General features: G+C 44.6%; 1 protein-coding gene across 1 annotated transcript in view; it reads right to left on the bottom strand.

Annotated features, from left to right (window-relative positions):
* Positions 1-24809, bottom strand: part of VPS9D1 (VPS9 domain containing 1) — a 1552154-nt gene that overhangs the window by 1150930 nt on the left and 376415 nt on the right. Inside the window, exon 4 of the mRNA XM_069635571.1 lies at positions 2519-2726. Coding sequence (XP_069491672.1) covers positions 2519-2726 — 208 coding nt within the window. The remainder of the gene's footprint in view (positions 1-2518; positions 2727-24809) is intronic.

Below are 24809 nucleotides of genomic sequence, written 5' to 3'. Positions count from 1 at the left end.
GGATCGCCTGTAAGATAACTCCAAGACTTTATGCAAAATAAAGCTGCTGAGGCATTTTAATCTTCCAACTTTACAAGGTGTCTGAGTTATTTTTTCCAACTTGTGATGTATGACTTATGCCGGGTTGCATGAGGGAGGGGGGGGAGTGAGGGGCCGGGGCATGGAGGAGGGGGGAGACGACAAGGCACTGGGGTGCCCACGCTAAGGAGGCTAGGAAGACGGGCTGAATCTCCCGATGTTAGCCTGCGTACCAAGCCACCTGATGGCCGCCTCCTCGCCTGCCATATTATTCCCCCACAGCCTGACCTCTTTTTAAGTAATCCCCCTCCCCACTTACCTCATTGCGGTGAGCCACCGCTGCTTCCTCTTCTTCAGGCCTCCATGGAAAGGAAAAAGGAGCTCCGTACAGAGCCCGCATTCCCTTTCCATGGAGGCCATCTTTGAACAGTCTTTTCATTGTGTGAACGAGAAGCCGTGAGGCGACCCGTTCATGGAATACAAATATTTAAATTAGCCCCCTCCCAGCCCAAGGGACGGGTTCTAATGGCGTGAAGCACCCGTTCCAAGGACTGGAACGTTTGCTTTGCTGAGGCCTTTAACCCGGGCCACCAGGCTGTTACCAACCATTCCAGCCCTTGGAACGGGTGCTTAATGCCATATTAAGGTTTGCCTCCTGGGTCTAATAACCATTAGAAAGAAGAGTAAAATGAAATCTAAGTTCATTCTCTTGGGCATTACGTTGGAAAAAACATGAAATAGCGTTACAAAGGAAAAAGCTTATCTCCACTCATCACTGGAAATCTGGAAAAAGAACATTTTGAAATGGGCAACAGCTGAAAGGGTCGCTCGGATCAAAAATAATAATTTGATTTAGGGGACACTGTTTATTCTATAGGGGACAATTGTGGAGGTTGTCCCGTCAACGCCTAACTTGATGCCTGCTTGATGACTGTGTTAACTGGTTTAATATGCTCATGATATGCAATAATGTAATACACTACATTGCATGGTCCTGATATACTTTCTCAATTGTGGCACGTGCATGTGATAAGACACTGGCTTTCGAACTCAGCACAAGTGAATGATCTTAAACTTATCCAAATTGCATGTATATGCTTTTTTTTCCTTTTCTTCTGACGTTAGATTACTGTTGACTCATCGGTTTGTTCCTTGAGAGCGACAAACTATATGGTTATTTTTGTAAATCCATGATGTACACTGTTAAGTATTGCTATGTTCAAATTAATGTATAAATAAACATGGTAAAACCAATAAAAGGAGACTTTGAAAAAGACAGCAAGCATAGCTGTACAAAGATTGTCCCAGGAGGATAGCTCAGCGGCAACGTGCTCGCCTTGGAAACAAGACGACACGAAGCAACACAGGTACGATCCCCGGGTCCGTGCTTAAAAACCTGCGGGTATTAAGCGCATTATAAAGGTGCAACTGAGAGACATATTCCTGTAACAGCGCCTCGATGCCACCGTGCTGTGTGAGCGCCTTAAAAAAAAAGCAAATAAATAGAATAAGATATCCACGGTTGGGTTGACAAGGACGTGAAAACGGTGATACGACAAGAGATGGGGAAAGCAGTGAAAAACAGCGAAGAAGGCAAGGAGTTGGGGGTAAAATAGATGGGGCAGTAAGCAACATACTCTCAGAAAAATGAGTTATGCGGCAGCAAGGTTAAGGAGAATGCCATTTAATTAGACAAACATTATAAAAATGAAGTTATTTGGGGAATTTTGTCACCCACCTATTGCTTTTACTTAAAAGTCAATAAAAAAATATATAAAACAAGGAAAAGCAAATACTATAAAAGGTCTACAAAGATGAAATACACATTTGACTGTTAACTAATATAGAAGTCATGCATCTTATGGTATATGGAAGCTTTTTAGCAGGTATTCCCAAGGGAATTATCAAGTAAAGTTAACTATTGTAAACAATATTAAAACATGCACATCAATGTATATTAGATGCACAGGGATACTATGCATTATAAACATTATAAAAATGAAAGTTATTTTGGGTATTTTGTCACCTACCTATTGCTTTTACTTAAAAGTCAATAAAAATGTAATGCAATTGTGATGATTTAATGACGGTGTTGCGGGATGGAGTGGAGCGTTTGCAGTATGGGACAAGGCGTGGGGAGGGCATTGGGTGGGTGTTCATTCGAGTGTTTTGCCCAGGGCTCAAGTCGTGGGTACACGTGTGTGGACAGAGACCCCCGTTTTTTGCAGGGGGCACATTGCTTCATTTCTGGTGACGCCACATTCAATTGGTATGTTAAAGAGTCCCCCACACTTTTTTTTTTTTTTTTTAAAGGACTTGACCTTTGATTTTGCCCATGACACCATATTGTCTATTAACTGTCTTAAATCGGAGGTCAACAAGGTTTCCCAAAATGCCATGGTATGGACAATTTAGTTACAGCGGTAGTGCTTGGACGGGTTTAATTTGATCGCACATGTAATTTCAGCACTGTGCCAATCTGCATGTGGTGTAGCCTTACTTTTTAGCACACTGAGCTTCAGCCGCCTGCATCATTTGAAAGACTTCCGGTGGTGGAAAAAGCGGACGCTTCCCTCCCTCATCAGAGAGGCCCCTACGGTGGCTCAGGACAGTTTCAGGCAGTGCAGCAGCAGTGCTCGACTGTTCAGACGCAGGAACAGCAGTGACAGTGGGTCCACAGTCAGCAACCGGCTTCATCATAGTTTTTGCTAATGACAAAAATAGGAACAGGAACATGTTATACAACAAGGAAAAGCAAATACTATAAAAGGTCTACAAAGATGAAGGACACATTTGACAGTTCACTAATATAGATGTCAAAATCCGCACGTCTTGATGAACTAAATACGAAACTGATGTATCTTCTGGTATATGGAAGCTTTTTAGCGGTTATTCGCAAGGGGAATTATTAAATAAAGTTAACTAGTGTAGATAATATTAAAACATGCACATCAATTTATATAGATACACAGGGATACCATGCATTAAGTTTGAGTGTAGTTTTATACATTGCAAACATTTAATTTCATAACCAATAACACAATCGCCACCACCGCCAGAATGGAGACCCGAGGTCAACAGCCTTGCTGCACACATTTTACTGATCACACAACCACAGCACCACGCCTAGTCTTAGAATGCAGCCACTCACCATTCAAACCGCACTGGCTGCACACATACAGAGTGCACCCAAGCACTATACACTACCCTACTCTCTCCACTAACTTGGACTACGGTCCTGAGGGCGTTCAAACCCCACAGCGCTTAGAGATCATCCCAATGGTATATAAGATGCTAAAAAAATGCACAATAAAATAACATAACATGACCTTATGCCAACAATGTTTTGTATACAAATATTTTTTTTATAACACAAATTAAGAGACTTTATCAATAGCTACATAAATAATACATGAAAAGTGTGGTTTGTTATGAATTATACTGTTGACGCTATGTTGCCATAAAGGCTATCAGATGACTATGACCATAATGGGTAAATAAGCCATAATATTGAAGAAGTCCGGGAACAGTATTCTACACCTACAGTATTATAATTATGAATGCACCAAGGAATTTGTTTTTTTTTTCCCCTTCTTTTTCACGGACAATGGATAGGGATACCCCTGTCTATTGGCTGTTGGTAATGCTTGCACCTGAGAGCTATTACTAAAACAGAAATGTGCTAAAGGACTGTTGAAGCAGCGCTTTTGGAAGCTCTCGTGGGCACAGGGTGCATGCCACCTGTTACTCCATCTTGGATTGTACTGGCTTAAACCTGCTTGGACAATGGGGCATAATTCTCAAACAGATGTGCATCAGGGGGTGTCAGACCAACATGCCACACCGGATATTGTCAGAATAGAGCAGCTGACCCGTTGCGCGGTGCCAGGAGGATAGACAGAAACCGAAGACGAACTACAATTGTTTACAATGTGGTCTAAAGGGGGGCTGGGATACCTAAACAGATGTACTACCAACGTAAGGAGAAAAGACTGTAAGGGCATATAAGGGAAGGTGAACTGGAGGCGGTTGGGGTTATTAGTTCGGGAGGTGGGCTGATAGGATACCATCCGTTTATACTGGTTGCAACCTGTTAATAAATGTAATCTTGCTTTGTCCATTTCTGGTACGACTCCTTAATACTTTTGTCTGATTTTTACATTCATAGATGGTGCCCGCGACTCGGACCGGTCACGCAACGATGCAGACCACCGGACCCCGAGGGCCTCCGACACCACCATGAGAGCTCAAAATAAAAAGGGCGGGACCTACTTGAAAATCTCCAAAGGGAACTTCCAAAGGAGGAGATCAGGGCTGGTGAGAGTGCATACAAAGCCCCATGGGAAACCAAAGGTCCCGCTTGTGTTCAGGGAATGGACAGCACAGGGAGGGATGTATTTTGGTGGTAAGCTGAAATGGGATGGAGATTCTGGCCAATTGGCAGCACTCGAAATTGATAATGAGAGTTGCCAATTGCGAACCTCGGGTATTTCCTGTGCTTGAGATGGATAGGCACATGGAAATAAGCGTCCTGAAGATCCAGAGATACCAACCAGTCCTGGAACTGAAGGGCCTGAAGGATCTGAGAAAGAGTTACCATATTGAATTTGTCTTTCCTGAGGAATTTGTTCAATTCTCGCAAGTCCAAGATGGGTCTCAGTCCTCCGTCTTTCTTTGGAATGAGAAAGTAAGGGGAGTACCAGCCCTTGTTCCTCTCCGCTACAGATACCGGTTCTATGGCACCTTTCTCTAGCAGGTCTAAAATTTCCTGCAAGAGGAGCGGATCTGGAGCTTTCTGAGAGCTGATCCCCAGTGGATGACTCTGAGGTATGCGTAGGAGAGGCAGGCAGTAACCTTGGGCAACTGTTTCCAATGCCCAAGCATCTGACGCGATAGCCTGCCATTCCGCCAGATGTTGAGTTAACCTGCCTCCTACAGGTGTCTTGTGAGGGAAGTCCTCAGAGTGGTTTTGGGACAGCTGATGCAGATGCCGATGGTAAAGAGGCACCTGCTGTTGCTGCGGCTTTTGAATATCTACCCCGTCCACCTCGGGTAGTTCTTCTTTGTCCCCTTTAAGCCGGTCGTCCTCTACCTCTTCCGAATGCGGAGTAGAAGCGAAAGGACTTGCCCCTCGCAGAGGTTCCTGTGGGACGAAAAGGTGTCGGACGGATTGCAGCGCCTAGAGATTTTGCTGCTGCCTTTGATGTTTGCAGTTTTTCTAAACTGTCATCCGCCTTTTTCCCAAACAAAGAAGAGCCATCGAATGGCATGTTCAAGAGCCTGGCTTGCACATCTGGGGCAAAACCAGACTTTCTCAACCAAGCGAATCTCCTGGTTGTTGTACTTGCCGCCATTGCTCTGCTGATACAGTCAGCCGAATCAATGCCCGTCTGGAGGGATTCGCACATAGCGTCTTTACCGTCCTGTATGATATTTAGGAACGCCTCCCTTTCTTCTCCCTCCGGGATGCAGTCAGCCGCTGTAGAAGCACACTCCCAAAGTGTATGGCTGAATCTAGCAAGGGTGCAAGTAGCATTAACAGATTTTAATGCCATGCTAAATGCCGAAAAAACTTTCTTTGCCATAGCATCATATTTCTTATCGTCCCTGTCCTGTGGGACGGTAGGGTAAGCAGTCTTGACATCAGTAGAAGATGCTGCCTGTACCACCAGACTTTCTGGGGATGGGTGTTTTGACAAAAACTCTGGGTCTGCAGAAGATACCCTGTATTTAGTAGACAGTTTTTTATTTACTGCCGGGACGACATCTGGGGTTTCCCAGTTCGTCATGATTTTCCTCTGAAGACCTTTATGAAAGGGCACTACAGGATCCTCCTGTGGACCTTTATCAAGAATATCCGTGAGGTCATCTTGTTGGAAAGCCTGTGAAGGTGTTGACCACCCCATAAATTCTGTGATCCTGGCCATTAAGGCTCTATAGGGGGTTTCAGCATGCTCCCCCGGGTCTGGCCTAGCGAACTCCACCTCAGGGGAAGTGTCTAACCCACTTGCCTCATGTAAGGAATCATGGAGATCCTTTAACCTGCGTTCTTCTGAGGATAACTCCTCTTGAACTGGGGTTGCAGGTCCCTGCAACTCAAATGTGTCTTCCTGGTCAGATAGTTCTCCCTCTTCCATAATTGAGGACATAGTTCTCAATTGTTCTGAACTCACAAAGGGTGTGAAACCCATCTCCAAGGCAGAGGGTGCCAAACTTGTTGTAATTGGCCTCGAAAACGTCGATGTCATCGACGCCGACGTCGAAGGCTTCGGGCGTGGCGTCGAAAACAAAGGCGGAGGCCTCGAGGACCTCGATAGAATTGGGATTCTGCTCGAGGAATGACGCCATCGTCATCGAGGACCTGGGGATAGCCACTGGGTGCGTCGCAACCGTGACTTACCTTGGCGTCGAAGATGGCGTCGAGTCGACAGACCCGTGTGTCGAAGGTCCCTTTGACAATGGCGTCGAAGACACCGACCTCGGCGTCGACGGAACCTTCATCGACGGCGTCGACGGAACCTTTGAAGAAGGTTTCGAGGTCATAGCTTTACTCGAGGGGACGCGCTCGAGAAGCTTCCTTCGCCGGGTACTGCGACTCGCAGCATTTTTGACCTTCGGGTCTTTCGACCAGAGCATCGCTCTCGGCAGTCTTCGAGGGGGTCGGGGCCGCTTTCTCGAAGACGCGCATCATACTTTTTGCGGAATTCCTCCCATTCAGCCCGGGAACTATGTTTCGTGGGGCAAGGGATTCTCTTAGGAGAAACAGAGGAAGAGGAGGGCGGAGAAGGGGATCTTCGACGTCTCCTCTTCGAGTGCTTCGATCTCGAGGAGTGATGTGACCCACTCCGAGACCTGGAGCGCGAATGGTGACGAGGAGACGAATGTCTCGACTTCGTCGAGGAAGAAGAAGCTTTTGAAGTCTTACCTTTCTCCAGCTACCCCCTACGCTCCTTAGCTGTCATGGACATACAGTCCTCGCACTCCGAACAATGGTGTTCAGCTCCCAAACACCACAGACAAACACTGTGAGGATCAGTCAGCGACATCTTTTTCCCACAGTCTCGGCATTTTTTGAAGCCGGACCGAGGGGTTGTCGGTTCCGACGAGGAAGCCATCGAGTATGGATCGAATATCTCGAGGTAAATAGGATAAATTCTCTACGAAACTGAGCAACGATATTCCGAGGCACTGAGTAAGCGCGGAAAAACAGAACTGAGCAACGGACGCTGCACGCGGCCTTTATAGGCAGGATGATGTCGACGTCGATACGCCGGCTGTCGAGGGACATCGACTCGGAGGATGTTGACGCGCAGCGCCCTCTAGAGAAAAATTTTCTGAGGCCAGCATAGCTGGAAGGAGATATCTAAGATATCTAAGATAAGGAATACGTCGGACACAATCCCTTCGAAAAACTGATTGGGCAAAAATCTTGAATTGTAAACAAAATAAGGGCGAATTACCCACAGCCTATTTATACAGACTGAAGGTAGTTTTCACCCAACACTCCAGCATTACTAAACCACAAGATACAGGGCAGCAGGCTATAGCCAACTTGTTTGTTGCTGCATTGCTCCCGAAAGTAAACGCGCAGCTTAAAAACTTGTGCATAGGATAGCAGACTAAGCCATTGGAGGAGTTAGTGGCAGTGGCGAATCATTGCTTCGCGTGCCAAGATCAGAGAAAGGATAAGTTTGATAATAAATGTATGACATTACAGATGCAGAGTCTACAGGTGCAGGTGTTACGTTATGTTGTGTTGTTTATACCTATAGAGCACAACTTACACCAAGAGGCTTTGTGGCGCTAGAAGAAAACAAACAGGACCAATGGCAAGAAAGAACAAATATACAGCTAAGATAGAAATATTTTCAGGTGGCGGCAGAATTAAAGGTGGTTATCAATGGCACAAATGGGGCATGGGAGCTTGGCACAGAAAAGGCACTTCCACCTGTTCTAGAAGGATGAATTTGGGAGACCTGAAACAGGAGTGCATTAGCAGAACGAAGGGACCAGGGGAGGAATAGAAGGGTCAAATATTTCCTGGAGATATTCAGCTCCCAGTACATAAAAGGCATGATGAATGATTCACAAAGATTTCAATTCAACGTGGCTAAAGGCCGAAGACTGTGTGGAACAAATGAAATAGGCTCACGATAGGGAAGGCCAGAAACTGCTCTAGCTGATGCATTCTGCAGATCTTGCAGCCGATTTACAAGATGAGCCGGTTGAGCCAGAAAAAGGGAATTGCAGTAATCCATAGTTCTGAAAATAGAAGAAGCAACAACCGGAGCTCGGAGACGAGGGGGCAGGAAAGGAAGAACTTTCAGCAGAATCTTCAGTTTAAAATAACCCCCTTGACAAACAGCGCTTACTTGTGCTTGCATGGGCAACGAGTCAGATCTTAAACCCTAGATCCTTTACTACAGAAACAGGTTTAGGAAATGGACCCAGACAAAAAGGCCAGAAAGCCGGTGCCCAAAAGGAGGTCGCTAAAGAAGGGCCAATCACCAGAACCTCTGTTTTATCACCATTATGTTTTAGCCAATGATTACTTATCCAGTTACCTACTGACTTCAGACAGACTGAGACCATCTGCAGCCTCAAATTGGGTGAGATCTAACATTCCACAATCTGAGAACCGTCTGCATAGCTGTAACAAAGGAAGCCAAACGACTGGATGAGTTTGGCTAGTGGCTGAATACAAACATTAAATAGAATAGGAGAGAGAGCCAAACTCTGGAGAACCCCACAGGTAACAGATACTGGGGAAGATTGAAAAGGTGGAAGAGAAAGATACCGACCGATCGGCTAAAAAGGAGTGAAACCAGGACAGCAAAGAGCCTGAGATACCAGCCTCGGTTAACCAGCCGAGCAAGATGGAATGATCGATGGTATTGAATGCAGCAGATAAATCGAGTAAGATCAGTGCACCAATACCACCTTGATCAGAAAGCCCTGCAAGATAGTCTACTACCGAGACTGGCACAGTCTCAGTGCCACGATCGTGACGGAACCCAGACTGAAAAGTGCTGGAGTGACTAGAGATTCTAATTATTTCATCAGGAAATGAAGATAAATAGGACGATAGTTAACAGGAAGAAGAGGGTCAAGTGAGGGTTTTTTCAGAAGGGGAAATCACCAAAGTGGGTTTCAAGGAAGAGGGAATTAGGGTAGTTGATAAAGAATGATTCGGAGCAGAGGCTACCACTGGGGCAATCTCAGGCATAATAGCTTTCTGAGTCGGAAGTGAGATCGGATCCAGTGGAGAAGCCAATTTAAGCTTGTTCGTGGCCCTTATGATCTCACTCGAATTGAAAGAGGGAAAGGAGGACCACTAGTGAGACTGATTAACAATAGGCACAGACATAGGCAGTCGTAATTGTAGGCTCAGAAGAGAATATTTTCTGTTGAATTATATCGATTTTATCAATGAAGAAAGTTGAAAGAGAATCACATAGTGCCCATGAAGGAGGAACAGAGCTAGAAGAGACAGGGACTGCACAATTCTAAATAGCTCTTTCAGGTTCACAGCTGATTCGATATGTCTAGTGTAGTACAGATGATTAGCCTAAAAAATGACCTTATGATCAATCGAGATAGCTTCACAAGAGAGAGCTCTGGCAAGCAGTCAATAGTCAAAACGCTATTTTCTTTCAGCCTGCCTCAATGATGCCCAAAGTACAGGCATCATTATCTGAACAGAGATCACTGAGGCATCAACGGTGTGGCATATGCAACGCAGACGGTCGAGGAACAGAAGAGTCCAAAGGGGAAGAGGATACCAGAACTGAAAAAGTTATAAAGTGATTAATGTTACCTGATTCCCACGGGGGCGTTGATCTGGATTGGCCCGCTGTTGCTTCCACCAGAGTAACACGTAGAGCCGAGATGACAGACTGGACAGACCCACTTAGCTTCGTATGTTGGACTCGTACGAATATCTTTCTGCAATGGAGAAGGGGAATTAACCTCCCGTAATCTGAGCGTTAACCCGCTTTCCGTCCCCTTGAATGCCCACAGAACACTCCTGAAGTCCCCTCTTAATCTCACCTGATGATTTGGAAAGGTGAGCTCTCCATCCTGCGTCAAGCGCAGGGGCGCGTAGACGACCAGTTACTTCACTGGCGTGGAGGAATTGGCGAGTTCCAGTATTGACTCTAAAGTTCAATCGTTCAAAAGTCTGATCTTCACTCTGCCAGATTCCTTGCAGGTTGCAGATTTAAACCACTAGAAGGGTTCCACCAAGTGGCAATTGGTAAGATCCTGGTAAGTCTATTGTGGTTCTCCCCTTTGGGGCCGGGGTACAGCGATGATGCAGAATTAACTGCGCCGACCCGAAATGAGGGGAGTACCCCCCTGTGGTAATCGGGTAAGTCTTTGGGGGTGGTTTGTATTGCCCTTGCTCACCTATTTGTTCTCGTCTCCCCCAGGTGTTGAAGAATGGCCTGGAGATGCTGGGTTCGCGATGGAGTAAAGGAATGCAGCCCCGGATGGTGAGTTCAGCACGGCGCTGCGAGGTGCGTGGCAACGCACCTGTGAAGGCTTCTCTCTTCCAGATCGACAATGTGCTGGATCAAGGATTCAGGTAAGGGTTTTGTTCTGACCTCTTCTCCTTCTCCTTTTCTTGTTCCAGGTGTTCCAGGGCTGAAGCGGGCATGGCTGAAGACTGGAGCTGCTGAAGACACGGTGAGCGTTACGCTGCAGCACGCAGAATAACGCGAAGCACGTGTGGCTGTTCGGGTGTGGCTTAAATAGCCTTGGAAGAAGTCCCAGGTAAGTATTCTTCCACAGCCCCACCCGAGAGGAAAGGAGTCCCTGAGGTAACATAGTCCCTCTAAGCCTCATTTGGCTTGTGGCTTCGTGCAGCATGGTCTGCATCAGGTAGGTATGCAGCATGGTCTGCATCAGGTAAGTTTTCTGTAATGAGCCTGGCGCCCATGGCGCCAGGACTGACTTTATTCTTATGAGCCTGGCGCCATAGGCGCCAGGACTGTAGCCAAATAGCCCCTAACTGGGGTTTTTGGGCATGCTTCAAGTGGCATGATGCCTGCTTCCGGGGTTGCTGGGCCTTTTCTGGCTTTCTGGGGCCAGGCATCGTGCCAATTAGTCCATAATACCTGCAGGAATGGAAATACCTCAACCAGAGCAGTAGGGGGAAAAAATCAAATTAAACATGTTGCCCAACTTATGGGTAAGTGATCAATTGAGGGAGATCTAGATCGGACATAGCAGACATGAAGAAGGCAACCTGAGTATCTGGAACATGGATAGAGTGTACATTAAAATCGCCCACCATAATCAAATCAGCAAAGCGATATTTAGGATCAGCAGCTAATTCCAGAAAAACTGTAATAAAGGCCTGGTCAGGATCAGGCAGACGATAAACTATCAATGTGTGCATAGTTTCAGATGCAGATATTGAAATGTGGGCAAGCATGGCAAGGACAGCAGCAGTAAATGGGAAACCTAAGGGGAATCAAGCCCAAAGAAGAGGCCGACCAAGACATGGAGGCAGAGTTAAATAGCCCTGCAGGCATATCAGACCCAGAAGGGAGAATATGACGGGCAGCTGTAAAAACAGAGACAACAGGTACTGTATGACCAGCAACAAGCATGGGGAAGACAGGGGTATCGGGGGCAGAGGAATTGGAATCAGCAGGCTCCTAGAGCCATGGTACCAAACCCATTGATTTGTAATTATTGTAAGCAGGAGGGTCGTTGGAAAAATGAATGTCCGTTCAGTCAACAAGTAAGGCAACAGATGCCAGGGGGAACTGGCCCAGATAACACACAGACGCAACCACAGTCAGGACCGGTCCATGGACCGACCGCACCCATGGTCCAGATGTCTCAGTTCCCAAATCCAAACTCCAACACCTTTATCCTGGAGACACCACAAGAGCAAGGGGTGCCTCTAATTAGGTATTGACAATCAGAAGGGGAATTGACTTTGGAAGCATTCACGTTACCAATTAACTAGGTAGTCCGTTTGTACAGTGCCAGGTTCAGGGAATACCAGTACCGTGCCTGGTAGAAATGGGTGCAAACCGATCCGCTGTATGAATGAATAATTTATCACATGTCCCCACATCAGGGGAGACAGTAAGAGTGGTAGGAATATCTAGTACCAGTGCAATACACCAGGTTACAAAGCCACTCTCCATCACATTGGGTCCTATTACTGATCGACACGCATTTCTTTCAAACTTTTCCAGTGAATTTGCTAGGGAGAGATTTGCTGTGCAAAATGAGATGCACTAAATACTGCACTCCAGACGGGGTGTTTCTCAGTGTGCCCACAGATAATGCAGTGACAATGATGGCCTCACTTAGTGAAGGCACAGAAGGAGGAGTAACAGATATGGAGGGACAATGGTTGGAGGATATACAGGAGTTAATTTATTCAATACCAAGGTGTTTTTGTGCCACCCACGGCAATGAAGTAAGATCCATATACACAGTGGAACTAGTAAAGATAAAAGTAGATCCTTTTAAATGGTTGCCCCGTGCACCACAGTATCCCTTGAAACGGAGGAAGTGATTACCCGAGTAATTGAATCATTTTTAGGTTCGGGAATAATTGTTCCAACCAGCAGTATATGTAATATTCCTATTTTTCATGTGAAGAAACCCAGAAGGAGGTTATATTGTTTAGTACAGGACCTGCGTGCTATTAATGCTGCAGTGATACCTTCCATTCCCATGGTACCAAACTCAGCGACCATATAGTTGTATATTATACCAGAAGCCACACATTTCATTGTGGTCTACTTATGCTCAGCTTTCTTTGCAGTTCCCATACTCAAAGACAGACAGTATGTATTTGCTTTCTCGCATAAGGGGATCCAGCATATGTGGACCCGTTTGTCCCAAGGGTATCCAGAGTACACAACCCTCTTCTTCTCACAACAGTTAAAGAAAGATTTAGATAACAAACAATTACTCGAAAAATCGGTGCTCATACAATATGTTGATGATTTGTTTATCACCACTCCATCATATGAGGCGTGTAAAGAAGATATTAAAGTACTATTAACAGTATTAGCAGAGAAAGGGCCTAAGGGGTCAAAAAAGAAGTTAGTTATGCGCCCTTAGGGTGTACTACTTGGGACATGAAATTATGATGGGATGTCGTATGATATCACTTTCACAGAAAGAAGAGACCGTTTACAACATACCAAAGCTGCAGAGTATACCGCAAATGCGAGCTTTCCTCTGACCCGTGGGTTACTTCCAGCAATGGATCTCAGGATTCGCTGAAATAGCTAAGCCACTGCAAGATTACACACGATGAAATACTGTTGAACCATTGAAATGGACAGCAGAGGCAGAAGAGGCTTTCCCAAGATAAAACTGTTATTAGCTGAAGCCTCGGCATTAGGTCTACTGGATTACAAAAAGGGATTTACCTGGTATGCCAGGAAAGAAAAGGATTTGCTTTAGCAGTCCTTACCCAGAAACATGGGACCCGTAGCATACTATAGTAAAGAATGGAACCCAGTTGCAGCAGGAATGCCGCTTGTCTCCGATCGGTAGCTACAGCAGTTCTGGTAGTGGAACAAAGTGAAAATATCGTTTTACAATCACTGTTAGAGGTGGCCGTTCCGCATGCAGTAGTTTCAATATTATTGAAAACAAAAACCCAGCACACATCAGTTCTGAGGGCCAGCAAATATGAAATACTGTCGTTAAATCCTTCAGATATCACTTTGCCTCGATGTTCGGTCTTAAACCCAGCATCATTGTTACCAACTCCATTAGAAGAGGAGTCACACAATTCAACTCCACACAATCGTGTGTCGAGGAAAGATTGCCTAGTAATGCCCCAGGCAGACCTCTGGAACGTATCGCTGCCAGACCCAGATCTCGAGTATTTCATTGATGGGTCATGTTTTAGAAATCAGAATGGGCTAGTGGTCTCGGTTACACAGTATGTGCCCCTGGAGAAGTAGTGGAGAGCGGGCAATTACCACAAGTAACATATGCACAAGTGGCTGAATTGGTACCTTTACAAAAGCCTGCCAAGCAACGGCTCAGCAATCTGTTCATATTTACAATGATTTGAGATACACGCCTTTGGCATAGCCCAGGGCTTTGGTCAATTCTGGAAACAAAGGATTCATGACCTCAACCGGGACACCCATTAAAAACAGTCATTATGTGTTAGCATTGCTAGATGCTATAATGTTGCCCAAACAGATTATCAACAAATGTGTTGCCCACCAAACACTAGATGATCCTATTAGTTGCGGAAATGATTTTGCTGAATGATGACCGAATTGGCTACTACCCTATTTGAAAATATATAAAAGCACAACTAAGGCCCAGGGCGCCTAGGCGCTGGTGTCTACGGTAACGTGAGAACGTCTCCTGCTAAAAATTGTACAGTTACTGAATTAGAACAAACACGTTTTAATTGCCCTACGGAAGGAGAGGTACTCATCCATGACTCTTGGTGATAGCGGAAGGGAGTTACAACCTGGGGGCCATAGCAGAGAATTAACGTTCCTGCTGATACCTCATCTTGTTCTTCAGATACTCTGGGCCAACATTGTGCACAGCTCGGTGAATGAAACAGAGTATCTTAAACTCAATCTGTGCTGCCACCGGGAGCCAGTGCAGGCAATGCAGAAGGGCCTTAAAAGGGGTCAGACGTGGCACCATAAATGCCAGTCTTGCTGCTGAGTTCTGGAGCACCTGCATACACTGAATATGATATTTGGGTTTTCCCAGATAAATCCCGTTGCAGTAGTCCAGTGACCCCATTATAGTAGATGTTACCAACGTTGTTCGGCTGACTGCGGGTAACAAAGGTAGAATTTTCCAGTTTTCCAAACCCTGCACTACAAATTGCAGAGATCTGCGCCTCTCGCAAGCCATTGGGCGGAAGCCTCACCCCAAGGCTTTTTACAGATGCAGAGGCAGCAGGGCATGGGCCCAGTGAGTCAGGCCAAGTTTGAGAGTTCCAGAGGTTGTCTGCTGTTTGGGGCCCAAACAACAAAACCTCTGTTTTATTTCCATTCAGCTTTAACCAATTCGCCAACATCCAGTTACCGATTTCATCCAAACAGTCACTGAGTTTTCCGGCGGGTTCTGTTTGGGGGGGAGTCCAGCTGAAACACTGTTTGTCACCGGCATAGGTATAAAAAAGGACTCCTGACTCAGCAATTAGATCAGCCAGTAGACGCACATATAAATGAAAAAGAAGAGGGGACAAGGCTGACCCTTGTGGGAACCCCACAAGTCAAACAAGAAGTAGACGAGTGGCAGGCCTGAAAAGAAAGTCTGGGAACGCCCTTCAAGAAATGACACAAACCATGACAGAAGGGGCCCAGCAACACCGGCTTGCGCCAGACGAGTCAGGAGGGTGGCATCATCCACAGTTTCAAATGCCGCAGAGAAGTCCAGGAGAATTAGCACTCCGGCCCCTCCATGGTCCTGGAGCAAATCTAAATCATCCAGCAGTGAAATCATGACCAATTCTGTACTCATTATAGGACGGAAACCAGATTGAAATGGATGCAGCCACTGATTTTATTCCAAGAATTTCGAAAACTGTGGAGTAATCACGGCTTCCATCAGTTTCATAATGGCCGGAAGAAGAGAAAATGGCCTGTAATTGGCAACCACCCGTGGGTCCAAATTAGATTTCTTTTAAAGGGGGTAACCACTGCGTGCTTCAGAGTGGCAGGAACATCACCAACAGTAAAAGAGAGCTGTAGGGCCGCTGTAAACATGCCGATGCTCTCTGTGGAAGGGCTTTCAAGATACAAAGGAGTACACAGGTACAGCATCAAAGGAAGAGGCCGATTTCAGGCCATGCAGAGCCTTTAGTATAACATCGTCATCTGTAGGCTCTAGACAGAAAATATTTGCTGAAGTAGGAATAATAGGTTCTCCTCCATTGCAGTTTGACTGCTTGTAATGACTTTACGGATATCCCACATTTTGTCACCTAAAAATGCGCTAATTGCATTACATTGCAGTTGTGCATCTGGAAGTTTGTCTTGCTTATTAGATGGACATACAAACAGTTATTTTGCCACTAAAAACAGTTACCTAAAGGAGCAAGATGCTTCTGTTGTGCGATTTGCATAATATTTAGATTTTTCCACCAGAAACATCTTGTGGTAACGTAGCACAGCTTGTTTGTATACATTACGAGTTTCCACATCATAGTATAATCACCACTTCCTTTCCAGATGTCGGCATGGCTGCTTTTGCGCCCGGAGATCTGGAGTGTACCAGGCCGCCATAGGCGTTGTTCTCCCGAAATGAGGTTTGATAGGGGCAGGGCATCTGCCACTTTCACAAGTGATTTAGGGAGAGAGGTACAAGAATCATCTCCGTCTTCCCTAAATGTATTGATGGCCTCAAGTAATAGGTCAGACATCAAGACAAATTAACCTTATGCCATAGTCTCCAGGTCTGTAGGCCATGCAAGACCTCTGGAAGACAAAGTGGTACTTTAATAATAAAAGGTACCACAAAGTAGTCGGACCAGATAACTAGAACAGCAGTAAAACTTGCAGACAGACCTTCTTCAGAGAAAATCAGATTTCTCTTTTATGAGTGGGAAGATGATTATGAAGGCCTAAAGTTAGATCTAATAGGCTGGTTAACAAGTTACTGGAACACCCATCAGTCGGGTCATTTGGGTGGAGGTTAACATCTCCCAACACAACTAGATTAGGATGTCCCAGGACTAAATTGGCAACCAGCTGCGCAATATTAACGGCAAAATCTGTTCGACCTAGTGACAGGGGTCTGCATACCAGTAAGAGATGAACAGTCATATTAACATTAACCTGCAATCTAACCAGGAAAAGTTTACAGGGCAGCAAATGCTCTACTGGAATATGCTGGCACTGGAATGAAGCAAGATATCAAGGCCACCAACCCTACACCCGGGGGAGGGGGGCTGTCTAAGCGCAATGCCACATAGGTCTCTGTGATACACAGAAAGCCAGGAGCTGTATCTATCAGCGTAGTATGAAGATCTTAACAATGAGCTCCTGCTGATCTTGCATTGATCAGCAAACACTTAAGAGTGCCCATGGGGTCACGAGACCTCCCTCCAATCCTCATTTTCCCCCTGGGAATGTGCGCGCCGCGCCCCTTGCCTAACATTACAGTGAACTCTCTCCCTGCCCCCACTGGTGCCAGATCAATTAGCTCAGGGGTCTCCAACCTTTTCGTTGGGAATAGCTACTCGCAGTTAATGGCCAATAGGCGGAGCTACTAGGGTGGTGATATCCATGAGAGATAAACCAAGACGTTTTTCTGCAGTTTATTTGCTCTTCTTATAAAAAAGGAATACCGTATATATTTACTGTGATATTCATGTATCAATAACTTCAAAAACATATTTATTTTACTATTTTTTATTAGATACTGTTTCCTAAACATTGTTAAGCATATCAGAAGTAGGAAACTAATCGGGACATTCAATGTGAAGGCTTAACCTGCAAGCTGTCCACCAGTGCTCAGTAATCTGGTGTAAAGCTTGAAACAGCAACAGCACTCAGATGCTGTCAGGCAGGATCAAGGTTTTGATTCCAGGAATTTCGTCTGAAAAAGGCAGATTCACATAGACAGGCTAACACATTGGCTGATATTGCAGATATCTTTTCAGCCATAGTGACTGAACACCCGACATGGCAGAAATAGATTCAGGACAGTTTTTAAACTTGCTTACAGCACACTCAGCCATGGGAGTCACTGCGCCCTTCAAAACTGCACCATCTGTAAAAGCGCATTTGTTTTTCATCAAATAATCAGCACCTTTTGAAGCAAGGCTCTGTAACAGCATTTGGATTGCAGCATTTAGTTTATCTACTTTTTAGAATCGCAGACAAATTCCTCTTGGAATTTTTTTTATTTTATAATTTGTGTGTATTACTGCAAAATTCCTATCAATGTTACTATTTTATTCCCACTTAAAGATGCGCATTTTCTTTTTACACTGGAACAAAACTGTTTTATAGTGGTGACTTGTAAACAGCTCACAGGATCGCTGCCTCTCCCTGCAGGAATCATGTTATTCTGGTACATGACCAATGGGCCATGTTTGGCTTGCACATGCAACTCTCCAACATATTGGAATTGTTCATGTATTAAATACTTACTTGTAAATTATATGTTTTGCTGAATTTTTAGCAAAAACAGTGCTCTTAAATTGCACCATTTGAGCCCAGTATTGAAAGGCTGGAAATCCCTTGCCAGAATTTGAACAGGTGTACAGGTTCCCCATAGATCTCTATAGATCTCCCAATTTGTGCACATAGCCAAAGGGGATCAGCCCTGTTACTTGTTCTCCCATCCCATGTCTCGCCTCTGTGTTCTCTCCCTGTATTCACCACCCTATTTTGTACAGTGCTCTGTTACTCAGTAACTTGGTTTAAGCTATATTAATCCTGTGCATATCGAGATATATATATGCAAACCACTGCTCACATTTCCCACTTAATTCCAACAATCGTTTCGTAAAACATCTCATATTATGGTTTTTTAAGTGCTGGTATTGATAGGCATGTCACTTTACAAACCTGTTTAGTTTTTTTTTTTATTTTTTTTTATTGGCATAAAATGCCTTTAAAAAGAGAAAGGAGATGAATGTTTCACTACAATTAGTTCATTCTTCTCTCCTTGAGTGTTCGGGTATCTCTCGTCTGATGTCACCTTAGCATCATGAGTTTGTAAGTCGCTTTCGATCCTTCGCCTTTGCTTCACTCTCACAATTTTGTCCTTGTTTTAGGTGTTATATCAGTAGTTTTTTCAACAGGCTCAAAAAGCGAATTAACGCATAATGCAGGTGTTTTTCCCGACTGTCGAACAGAGCTTGCCACCAATCGTCCGCACTTGGCGTTTGAAATTTCATTAATTGGGGCCCTAATGTCAATGTTCTCTCCCGGTGTAGGCTTTTGCATTTGAGTGTTAAATGTTTTAGTGTTTCTTCCTTCTTGTTGCAGAATCTGCAGGCTGCATTGGGTTCTTCTATTTTGCGTTGTTCTCTAGTCCACTCTCTTGTTTTAAATGCATTTAATCTGAAGTGTAGAAACAAAGCTCTGCTGCCGTTGTCTGGGGACAGTTCGATATAAGGCTGTAGGGTGTTTAGATTTCTTGCTTCGCTCGGCACCTCCTTCATTAAGTTGTTGGCTGATCTTAAGTTCCCAGTCACGATCCAATCTAATCGCCAGACCTTGGTTTTTGCAGCATTCGGATTGTCGTGTAGGATTTTTAGGTTGATGTCATAAAAAGCCATAATTTCCTCGCAGCGTTTATACCACATTGATAGCAGACAGTTGGGATTTCCTTTGCTGGGATTTTGTAGTATTTCGAATTGTAGGGCCACTTTCTTCATGGTTATCTTTCTAAAGAGGCTCAGCAGATTCCAACTGACTCGTGCATTAATTGATGTTAGGTTTAGCTCGTATCTGATGCAAGCAGTTGATGTACCCTTTGGTAGTTGCAGAACTCTTACCCAGAAGATGTTTTCTAAGGTAGACCAGACATCCGCGGAGCATCCAAGGGCATTTTCAGCACCAAAAATCAGGGCCGGCACTACCTTTTGGGAGTAAAAGTTCCTTACCGGTTTTATTGAAAATCTACCGTATTTCTTGTGTAAGACGCTAGCTTGGCATGCAAATTGCCGACATTTGGATTTGGCTATCTGTTCCCATTGACTGTCGTTCAGGCTCGAATTAATTTGCATGCCTAGGTATCTTGTGTTTGTTGTGTTGTTTAGCCACTGTTTTCCCAAATGCCATTTAGGGTTTTAGTGCTTTGTTGTTTTCAAGTTTTGCAATGTTAACACCTCACACTCACTTTTTTTTATTGATTTGTAAGCCATTAGCTCTCACTTAGAGGTCTACTGCGTCAATCTTTCGCTGTAGGCCTATGGGTGTTACGTCTAGCAATATTAGGTCGTCGGCATAAAGCATCCAGCTTAACGGGGCTCCGTGTATTTTTGGAGAGAAGGAGCGCACGCTGTCAATTGCATCTCCAATGTCCGATAAGAATAGGTTGAATATTATAGCAGCCAGTGGGCAACCCTGTTTGACCCCGCTATAGGTGTTTATCGCTTTGGACAGGGTGCCCTTTTGGTCCAGACGGATTTTGATGCTTGTGCCAGTGTGTAGCTCTTTGATGGCCGCTATCAGATCTTTTGGACATTCCCACTTCTTCATTTTCTCCCATAGTAGTTCTCTATCTATACTGTCGAAGGCATGTGAGAAGTCTATCAGTGCGAGATGCACTTGGGTTCTTGTTCTTATTGCTTCCATTTTAAGGAGGTTGATTCAGGGAGCAGCCTACACCCTTGACAAAGCCGGTCTGACGTGGGTCCAGATGTTTTGAGTCAGCTGCCCATTTTACAAGTTGTTGTTGTAAGAGAGTCGCGTACACTTTGCCTAACACATCTAGCAGCGCAATGGGTCGATAATTTGTTGGATCAGATCGATTCCCTTTCTTGAAGATAGGAATGATTATTGCGCATTTCCATGAGTCCGGACTCTTGCAGTTAGCTGCTATTCTTTTGAACATCATGTGACATAGCTCTGCCCACAGCTCTGGGTTTTCTTTGATTGTGTGGTTTGTTAGACCATCCGGGCCTGGGGCTCTGGAGGAGCTAGCTCTTTTTATTATCTCCTCAATGTCGTTTTTGTCGAATTCCAGCTTCCATTTTTCTAAAGTAGGTGGTGGTGTCTCTGCTACAGTTGTTCTTTTGCTATATAGCTTCGAGAAGTGTTGTATCCATTCAGCTTCAGGAATTGCATTTGTAAGTAATGCCATTTGTGGGGCTCCTGTGTTGTTTATTATCTTCCAGAAAACAGAGGAGTTTTTGTTTTGCAGTTTTTGCATTATTAGTTCTGAATCGTTCTGCATCATAACTGCTTTGTGTGATCGTAACCAATTTTTGTACTTTTGTTTACAGTTTCTTTTTGCAGTTAAGTAGCTTTTGAAGTTCGTTTTCGATAGATTTCTTATTTGCGCTCTTAGTTCTCTCTTTCTTTTTCTCAACTCTAGATCAAATTTGTGTCTAGCAACAAAGCCACGGGCTTTGGATCCTTGATGTTTTTCTTTGTAGTCGTCTAAGAGATGGATGTATTCAGTCTCCTTTTGATCGTCTACGTATGTGGTTAGTATGTTTTTGACCTCTGTTTTCTTTAGTTTCAGTCTCACCCTGTTGGATTCGATCATTACCGGGAATGTCCAAGTTGTGGGTTTGAGTCCATAATCTCTGGTACATGTCAGGATGACTAAGTCATGATCACTACTGGTCATAGGGAGCACCGTGAGGGATGTTGCATGTTGATGTATTTTCTCGCTGACGTAAAAGTAGTCAAGCGTCGATCGTTGGGTGCCTCTGGACCAGGTAGGTTGGGCTGGTATGTCTCCTGCTAAGTTTCCGTTCATCAGCATGAGATTTCTTAACTCCATCTCTGTCGCCCATTGACTGGCGAGTTGTGTTTTGTTGGGATTTTTTGGATTCGATTCGTTAACTGTTCGGCAATTCATATTCAAGTCTCCACAGATCACAATATCAGCACCAACGTCTGTTTCGAGCCAATCATCTATTATAGTTGTAACTTGATCTATATATCCATTATCACTTTTAGTCTTGTGGTTCCAGTATAGGTTCAAGATATGGATTTTCTTATTTTCTTCGTAATTATGAGCAATTGTTGTTGCCTGAATATATGGAGTCACGTTTTCAGTGTTGAGGATTTGATATCCAGATCTCTTTTTGATCATAGTGATAAGGCCTGCCATGGGCCTACCCATCAGTTGTTTGATGGCTGGATTAAAGGCGATCTCGTATTCTCCAGCAATGGGGCAGTTATCCAGCCACGTTTCTTGGAGGCACACGACATCCAGCTCTGGGAAGCAACTCTCTTGGAATAGGTGCACAAATCCTCTGGTGTTCCAGGATCCAAACTTAGTTGTTAGGGGCGAGTTTTCTAGTTGGCGTTAGCTTTGAGTTGTTTTATTCAGGGCCTTTGCGAGCCACCCCCAATTGTCCGTTGAATCATATTCGTTGTTTTCTAGTTCCCCTGTGCCATTTTTCTTGTTGAGAGCTTTGGTGCCAGCGATTGTGATTTGGATTTGTTCCACCGAGTCGTTTTGGACGTGTTACACTTTTCTCAGGCCGCAGACATTATTGGTGCACTGATTTCTGTTATGTTGGCCAGCCTCTTGCATTTTCTCAGGACTCTTCACTTTGTTACTTGTCTTCCAAAAGGATAAGACTGGCTGTAGTTCTGTAATTTTATTGAAATGACTTTTGTGGGTATCTTCGTCGGTTAGTTCCAGAATGTCAAATCCGAGCGACAACAGCTCAGGTATAGCATCCAAGATACTGTTGGTTATAATTTTTGATTTCAGATGTAGTATAACGAGGTCGTTTTGACCTTCTTGTGGAAATTCCACTGTTTTGATGTCATACGATTGTATCGTTCTCAGACGCGGGACACAGTGGAGTAGTCGTAGAAAATTGTTGCGATTCATGATCACGTCGTCTTGACTTTCTAGTCTTTCAATCTTTATTTTGTAGGTGGGTATGGGTGCTTTGATGCCTAATTGTTCAATTTGGTGGGGTATAATTCTTTTATAATCGCCAGGCACTTGTTTTGTTGCGGGAGCTTTGGTTGCCGAGGGTCCTTTTCCATAGCACTTGTTTGGTGCAAACTTTCGAATGTCGTCATAAGTCTCCCGATTTTCGTTCTTGCGGTCTGATTCTATCAGGCTTTTGAGATTTTTTGTCTTTTGACAGTCTCTATCCTCGTTTTTCTTGAGCAGCCTTTCCCGTCTTTCTGTCAGAGTGAGGAAGATAGGACTGGCCTTCACCGGTGAGGCTTTTTCAATGTTTACATTCTTGGGGGTCATTGTACAGGTTCCTTGTAACGTAGAAACTTGTGAAGGCAACAATGTAGGTGTTGATATTTGTTCAGAGATCCTATTTGCTGTGTCTCGTAAAAGGTCGTTTGAACTAGAAGGTGACCCAATTGAAGTCTTAGGATCGCTTTTTTGATTTGCGTGCTCGCTTATTGCCTCCTTTTCTGTGATCTTTTTATTCGGGGTTAGATCCACAGATTTTATGTTCTGGTTTACAGTTACATTTACTGTTTTTATGTTGCGTAAGAACTTTCTGGAGTTGTTTCCGCGTTGTGTGTTCTTGGTGCGTTGATTTTTTGTTTTTTTAATTTGAGGTTCCTTTCTAGTTTGGTTTGGATGTGTCCTCGTGGTCCGATTAATATTTTGCTTAAAGATCGCGAAGATTCCTTTATTTCTTTCAGTTTCAGTGTCGAGGTGCCCAGAGGGGCAATCTTGTAGTCTGGCACATTTCTCGATGTTAGTTGAGGTAGTCGGTGTTTGTGGATCGAGGGAGGCTGGATTTAGTATCGATCTTGTTTTATCTAGGATTGTTTGAAAGCAAGGCTTGTTTAGTTGAGCCTGTGGATGCGTGTTAGATGGAATAGCTTTTGATGCATTATCATGTACTTCAGGGTTACTTGTCTCCACCGATCTTGTATCGTCGTGTAAACAAGTCTGCTGTGTGGTGTCATCTTTGGTTAGATCTATTGGTAGAGGCAGGGGGCTAGTCGCCCCTTGGCTTTCGATTATTGTGCTCTCAAATTGTTGCAATGGAGAAGTTTGTTTATTCAAGTTGGGCTCCAGGTTGGTGCACGCCTGTAGACTTGTTTTGTTGTTCGTACATGTCAGCTCTTGAGAATCCGGACGGATGCTAAAGTGTTCATCGTTGACAGACTGCGTTGGAGTTTTCCTTGTTTTTAAGAGGTTGAGTGCTTCTTTAGCGATTTCTGCCAGTACCTTTTTTTCCGATCCGTTGGATTTCCTTTGGTCCAGGAGAGTATTCAATTGAGCCTCAATTCTTTTGTTGGAGTCTCGTTGCGCTTGATTTGTTAATGTGGTTTCCATGTCCAGACCTACCAGTTTTGAGTTGATCATTGCAACTAGTGTGGACAGGTCTCTGAGGTTCCCATCTACTTGCTCATACAGTTTTAAAAACGGAGCTATAGATATTGCAAGAGAGGACATTACAAGCGGTTGTATTTCTTTCATAATGCAGCTGACTATATCAGAAGAAGACTCCGCATGTTTTTTTAGTGGGAGTTGAGCTATTCGAGGACTATGGCAACTTGGTTTGTTGAGCTGAGACTCTGAGTAAGAAGAGTCAGACGAAGATGACAGGAGAGGGGTGGGTGATTGTGCCATTTCTGAGAGGCCTCCGTGTATAGATGGTGGAGTTGATGGTCTCATTAAGTTTTGTGTAGAGATCTTGGTACCTTTTCTCTGTGAACATGGAAGGGTCGGAGATAGGCTGTGATCAATGCGCCTGCGTTTCCCATAGGCGTTTTTCCATTGTGTTACGGGCGGAGCTCCCAAGGTCTCCTTCATTACATCTACAATGTCTTCAATGGCCTCGGAGACGCTGGGCTCTTTGTTCAAAGTGACCAATTTGTCTTTTGCTGTGGCGCTTCGTGCTTTATTTATTAGAGTGATGTCGTTTAGTATCTTGTTAACGACCTCCAGTGAGTTCCTCCTGTTGGATCCCGTAGCGATTGGCTCATTGATGCGAAGGGTCTCGATTATGTCATGATGTGCTTGGTGGAAGACCTCATCGTCTTTTGAGGCACCGACCCAGTCTTCCGTATGTCCCGTTTTTTGTGTTGGGTACAGATGTTCTTCTCCGTTTGTTAGTGAGCTCCTCGGGGTGGATGTGGAGGAATCATGTCTATTGATATGTGAGCTTTCCTTTGACGTTCCCA

Source organism: Ambystoma mexicanum, chromosome 1q, assembly GCF_040938575.1.
Source record: "Ambystoma mexicanum isolate Mex_15411 chromosome 1q, UKY_AmexF1_1, whole genome shotgun sequence".
Taxonomy (NCBI): Eukaryota; Metazoa; Chordata; class Amphibia; order Caudata; family Ambystomatidae; genus Ambystoma; species Ambystoma mexicanum.
This window is presented reverse-complemented; position numbering and strand designations above follow the sequence as displayed.